The sequence below is a fragment of the Arachis ipaensis genome, chromosome B4 (genome assembly GCF_059453495.1).
Source record: "Arachis ipaensis isolate K30076 ecotype BB chromosome B4, ASM5945349v1, whole genome shotgun sequence".
NCBI classification, from domain to species: domain Eukaryota; kingdom Viridiplantae; phylum Streptophyta; class Magnoliopsida; order Fabales; family Fabaceae; genus Arachis; species Arachis ipaensis.
In genome coordinates, this window is record NC_142439.1 from 27,239,861 (window position 1) to 27,246,576 (window position 6,716).

The window sequence follows — 6,716 nt, forward strand, 5'->3', positions numbered from 1 at the left end:
GGAATGAAAAAAAGGGGGTCTGGGCGGCGCGAGGATTAAATTGAATCCAGGTTGTGACGCATGCACGTCATCCACGCATACACGTGGAAGGCCCAAGAATGAGAGTGATACGTGAGCGTCAGTCACGCGTACGCGTGAGTACTTTTCGTGCTAGACGTACAATACTGGCAACATTCCATCACAACTCTCTGGTTTTTATACCAGAGGCAACATTCAGGGATGACGCGTGCCCGTCGGCCACACTCACGCGTGGGTAGCCAGAAAACAAAGTGACGTATAAGCGTCAATCATGCGCACGCGTGAGTACTTTTCCTGCTAGATGCATGAAACTGGCACAACTCCGGTGCAACTCTCTGGTTTTTGTACCAGGGATTGCAGCATTGACATACGACGCGTGCACGTCGGTCACGCACATGCGTGGAAGGATGAAATTGCAAGGTGATGCGTACGCGTCAGCGAGGCATATGCGTGGGGTGGGTTGTGCGCCTGGTACCCTATCCGCATAGTTCCAGCAAAACTCTCTGGTTTTTGTACCAAAGAGCGCCAGCATCAACTATGACGCGTGCGCGTCAGGGGACGCTTATGCGTGAGCTGGCTTATTTTTGTTGTTATTTTAAAATAATGCAAAACAAAGGTAAACATGCATATTTGAAAATTAACACAGACACCTATTGAAACAAAGATAGGCAAATAAATAAAATAAAACTATAAAAAAGGAAGATCATACCATGGTTAGTTGCCTCCCACCTAGCACTTTTCTTTAACGTCCTTAAGTTTGACGGTGTATAAGCTCAGTCCTCTTCCTTGGCCGGGTCCTTCAAGAGAAAGATCTCCAGCTCCTTGTTATTCTTCACTTTTGCACCATGATAAAGCTTTAAATGGTGGCCATTGACCTTGAAGAAGGTAGGGCTTGAGGGGTGACTTAAGTGGACAACTCCATACGGTTCAACCTTCTCCACCATGTAGGGTCCATCCTATCTTGACCTCAGTTTGCGGGGGCATTAATCTCAACCTCGAGTTATAGAGAAGGACTTGATCCCCAGCTCTAAATTCTCTTCTCTTGATGTTCTGATCATGTACCGCCTTCACCTTTTCTTTGTAGAGCCTTGAGTTTTCATAAGCTTCTAGCCGAATGCACTCCAATTCTTCTAGTTGCAGTTTCCTTTCGACCTCGGCTCCTCCCAATCCTGAGTTACATTCCTTCACAGCCCAATAAGCCTTCTGTTCCACCTCGACCAGAAGGTGACAAGCCTTTCCGTAGACTAGGCGGAACGGACTCATGCCAATCGGTGTCTTGTAAGCTGTCCGATAAGCCCATATCGCATCTCCAAGCCTAGAGCTCCAATCCCTTCTATGAGGTTTAACAATCTTCTCGAGTATGCGCTTGATCTCTCTATTAGACACCTCGGCTTGGTCATTTATTTGGGGATGGTAATCCGTTGTCACCTTGTGAATAATTCAATGTTTCTTCATCAAACCTGTCATTCTTTTATTACTAAAATGAGAACCTTGATCACTCACGATTGCTCGTGGTGATCCAAAGTGGCAAATAATATTATTCCTAACAAAAGAGACAACCACGTTAGCATCATCAGTACGGGTAGGAATTGCTTCCACCCATTTAGGATCATAATCAATAGCTAACAGAATATATAAAAAACCATTTGAGTTTGGAAAGGGACCCATGAAGTCAATACCCCAAACATAAAAAATTTTACAAAACAACATGAGTTGTTGGGGCATCAAATCCCTCTTGGATGTGTTTCCAAACCTCTGGCATTTGTAGCAAGAGTTACAAAAAAGATTAGCATCCTTAAAGAGTGCGGGCCACCAAAATCAACAGTCTAAGATTTTTCTTGTAGTTCTTTGAGGACCAAAGTGGCCACCACTCTCAGAAGAGTGGCATGCCTCTAAGATAGACTGGATTTCGGATTGCGGAACACACCTTCTAATTATTTGGTCAGTACCACATCTCCACAAATATGGGTCATTCTATATGTAGTACTTGGACTCGCTCTTGAGCTTGTCCTTTTGATGTTTAAAAAAATTTGGAGAAAAGGTGTGACTAACCAAATAATTAGCAATTGGGGCATACCAAGGAACTACCTCGGATATTGCCTGCAAGCTATCAAGTGGAAATGCATCATTGATAGGAGTGAAGTCACTTTTAATATGTTCTAGGCGACTCAAGTGGTCCACCACTAAATTTTGGGAACCACTCCTATCCTTGATCTCTAAATCAAACTCTTGCAATAGCAATATCCAACAGATTAACCGTGGTTTTGATTCTTTCTTAACTAGCAAGTATTTCAAAGCTGCATGGTCTGAATATACTACCACTTTGGTTCCAGGTAAATAAGCCCGGAATTTATCCAAGGCAAAAACAATTGCTAAAAGTTCCTAATGCATAATAGGCACTCAAAGTATGCAGTGAAACATAGTCAGTCCATTCCCAAGGCTCTAACAGGAACGAATTGCTTTGATACTATAATGTAACACCCTAACTTTTAGCACCTCATGATCGTACCAAAAGTGAGGCGTTACTAACCTAATTCCTTTTATTATCTATTTAATATTGAGCCTTTACGCATAAAACTATCGATAGTTTTACTAAAACTTATAACGTTTCCAACAAGAACAAACAACACATATTCACCTACTTAATATTAATAATACATTGTAGTATTACATACAAAAGCAATTACAGAACCTACTCCTCTGAATAAAACTCTAACTGACAAGATGAGGCAAAAAATAAATTCTAACAACTCAACTCGTAAACATATTCCTCTGTACTCCCGCAACTTCGCAATAAGCCTTCGCGCCTATAGCTAAAAAGGGTGGAGATAAGGGGTAAAAACTGGGGAGTTCTTAGTAGGGTTGGGGTTAGAAGTTAAGTTCATTATCCAAATTAAAAACTCTTATTTTCCATATAAAATTTCACGCAAAATTACATTTCATATATTTCACTGCTTACTAAGAAACCATTTTAACCAAAGCCTACCGCTGGTCCTTCCAATCACGGCCTTTGGCCCAAATCAAATCAGCTCGGTCTCTGGTCCAAATTAAATCAACTCAGCCTACGGCCCAATTCAACACGAATCACCATCAAAACTTAATCACAAAATAGAATCAATCATAGGCACAAACAATACAAGACAAACACAAATCAGAAGGCAATTACAGAACATAGAATCCAATCACAAGCACATACAATCATGAAAAGATAATCACAACAAGTATGTGCAAACAAGTATGATACATGTCTAGTCCTATACAGGTCATGAGCTCATGTGTCGGTTTGTTGCCCAATTCCCGACACTAGTCCTGAGATAAGCGTTTCGTACGCCGTTCTTATGTCAGCCAACGTCCCCTCCATGAGTGTTACGCATCGCCATCCTCATGGGAAAACCTTCTTTTTGGCCTCAAGTGAGCGTTACGCATCGCCGTACTCACTGAGCCGTCCATATAGTATCAACGTCCCCTCCATGAGCGTTATGCATCGCTGTCCTCATGGGGGAACTTTCCTTTTGATCTCCAGTGAGCGTTACGCATCGCCGTCCTCATTGACCCGTCCTTATAGTGTCAAGTGAACGTTACGTTTCGCCGTCCCCACTAGACACCTGGCACTAAGGCCCAAACAGCACTCAATTTCTTTTTAATCTTTGCTCTCTACACTACTGCGGTAGAGATCCCTTTAATTAATATCTTCTTATCTGCTCTACTGTGGCAGACGTTCATTAAAATCTTTTAGTCTCTGCTCCCTACTCTCATGTGGCAGACAGTCTTTTAAAGTCTTTTTATCTTTGGCCTCTTCTCTCTTGTGGCAGAGATCTGCTCTCCTATGGGAGATATTCGTTTAGTTAATACATTCTTTTCTTTCTCATTTTTCTCTTTTATTTTCTTACTTTTTTTCTTTTTCTCTTCTTTTCTTCAATCCTTTAATTCTTTATCATAACTCAACTTCACATTCTTCCCTCACCTTTTCCTAAGTATCTTTTGGAAAAGAATTATAAAGTACTTTAATTAAGTCTGTATTTTCTAAAACTTTTAAGATCACTCTGTTTTCTCTTCTCTAACATATAATAATATTAATAATATCTTTACTAGATAATATTTTTAATAAAATAATAATAATAATAATAATAATAAAGATATTTTAAATAGTAAATATGTAATATATATATATATATATATATCAATTAATTTCTAAATCATGAACCTTTTAATATCCTATTTTTAACCTCAATATTTTATAAAATTATATTCAAACCCTCAATTGTTTACATATTTATAAAAATAGCCTAAACTTTCATAAAATATCCATTTTACCCCTGAATTTTACTTATTACCCAAATTATCTGAAAAACGTATATAATTACAAAACTAACTTCAATTTTTATTAAATTACTATTTCATTCTCAAATATAAATATTAATTTCCTAATTATAAATTTATCGAAGAACTGAATCTCATTTGCAAAATTCTTCAAGTTTAGCTTGAGTTTTAAGTCCGTTTTTTAAGATTTACTATTACCGATTTTTCTCAATTTTTAATTTAATCTTTCAACTACCAAATCTCATCAAGTTCCTTAAAAATATCATATCACAACAGTCTCAAAATCATTAAAACAACCACAGCTGAGCTATTTCTTATAGCCAAACCAACAAATCACAAGCAACAATAATAATTCAGCATAAACTCATTTAAACTCAAACAATTATCAAACACCCATGTCTACTTGGGTTCGTGTGAATACGTGACTGGAAAGCGCGAACCGCCAGCTATGTTTATACATCTCTCAGACGGCTAATCGACGACTTCGATGGGGACTTCTTGAGACACCAGTTCAGCCAATTTCTGGGGAGATTAGGACCTCTGTGGTTGAGGCTAGAACCCAAAGAAGCAGCATTCTCTGATCCAAAAGATTCGACCTTGTCTGTGGCGTTTTGAGTAGGATTGCCAAGAGAATGAACTGCTAGAGCTTCACTCTCCGTCAGATTGAAATGACCACGGCCAATGGCGTTTGATCTGTAGGAGAGGAGATTGATGACCACGGCCAATGGCGTTGATCACATACAACCTGCCATAGAAGATGTCATTCACAAGCAAAGAGACAGTAATACCAGAGTTAATTCAGAAAGGCAAAGCAACTCCAATCCTTCACCATATCCATATTGCTGATTCCATTTAATATAAAAAGTAATTTATACAATATTAATCCATATCCAACAACCTTCTGATTCGCCTGACTAAGACTTGCAAGATAACCATAGCTTGCTTCAAAAAACAATCCTCATGGGATTGACCCTGACTCACTCAGGTATTACTTGGACGACCCAGTGCACTTGTTCGTATAATTGTACGGAGTGTGGGGATTCATGCACCAAGTTTTTGGCGCCGTTGTCGGGCATTGTTCGAGTTTGGACAAACTGACGGATTGTCTTACTCCTTAGATCAGGTAATTTTATTTTATTTGAGTCTTTTATTTTTATTCTTCTTTAATTTTTGAAAAAAAATAAAAAAATTTCAAAAATATTTTTTTCTTTGTTTAATCTTTGTTCTTTGTTTGAGTCTTACATGTTCCTATTTTTCAATTCCAAAAATTTTAAAACTTTACCAAAAACCTTTATCTTTTTTGTCACCTTCTTTTATTTGAGTCTTTGTTCTTGTTCTTGTTTGAGTCAATTTTCGAAACTTTGAGTCTTTCTTTCAAGAAAAAAAAAATTTCAAAAATATTTTCTTTAGTTAAATCTTGTGTCAGATCTTTAAGTTTGGTATCTTCTTTGTGTTTTTCTTTTAATTTTCGAAAATTTGTGTTTGATTTTCTAAAAATTTTTAATTTGGTGTCCTTTATGTGTTCTTGTGTTCTTTAAATTTCTTGAGTCTTGTCCTATGTGTTCTTGTGTTTCCTTGTGTTTTGATCTTAAAATTTTTAAGTTTGGTATTTTTTTGTGTTTTTCCTTCAAATTTTCGAAAATAAGGTGCATTAGATCTAAAAATTTTAAGTCTTGTGTCTTTTACTTGTTTTTCTCATTCCTCATTAAATTCAAAAATAAAAAAATATCTTTTCTATCTTAAAATTAACTTAATTTTCAAAATTTTCATTAAAAATTCAGATTTTAATTTTAAAATTTTTATCTTATCTTTTACAAATTTCAAATTTAAGAATTCAAATTTCAATTTTCAAAATAAAAACTTTTTCAAAATCTTATCTTTTTCAAAACTTTTCAAAATCTTATCTTATCTTTTCTAATCTTAAATTTTAAAATCAAATCTTTTTCAAATCTTTTTAATTTCTCATCTCATCTTTTCTTATCTCAATTTTTAAAATTAAATCTTTTTCAAATCTTTTTTATTTCTTATTTTATCTTTTCTTATCTTTTTAATTTCAAAGTCAAATCTTTTCTTATCTTATCTCTTACCTTATTTTAAATTTAAATCTTTTCTTAATTAATTATCTTCTCTCTCATCTTTTTCAAAACTCCCTAACTAACTCTTCTCTCTTCTTAATTTTCGAAAACTCCCTTCTATTTCTCTCTTCTCTTTTTCGAAATTACACTAACTAATTTTTAATTTTTTTTAAAATTATTAACTTAATTTTTGAAATTAATAAATAAATAAAATAAAATAAAAATATTTTAATTCTTAATTAACTTTTCTATTTATGCTTCTTCTTCTATTCACTTCTATTCATTCGAATTCTACTCCTCTCC

General features: G+C 35.7%; 1 protein-coding gene across 1 annotated transcript; it reads right to left on the reverse strand.

The window, feature by feature from the left end:
* Positions 1-945: 945 nt before the first annotated feature.
* Positions 946-1,686, reverse strand: LOC148567004 (uncharacterized). The gene is made up of 2 exons (XM_088484508.1): positions 1,522-1,686; positions 946-1,446 (listed from the first exon to the last, which is right to left on the reverse strand). The coding sequence occupies exons 1-2, from the start codon at positions 1,684-1,686 to the stop codon at positions 946-948; spliced, it is 666 nt and encodes a 221-aa protein (XP_088340634.1).
* Between the last annotated feature and the right edge of the window lie 5,030 nt (positions 1,687-6,716).

Bases quoted from the DNA above. Each gene is read 5' to 3' on its own strand.
- LOC148567004 (XM_088484508.1), bottom strand. From the start codon at position 1,686: ATGGGTCCCTTTCCAAACTCAAATGGTTTTTTATATATTCTGTTAGCT. The intron at 1,447-1,521 runs GTGAGTGATCAA...ATTATTCACAAG, and splicing joins TTGGATCACCACGAGCAATC to GTGACAACGGATTACCATCC.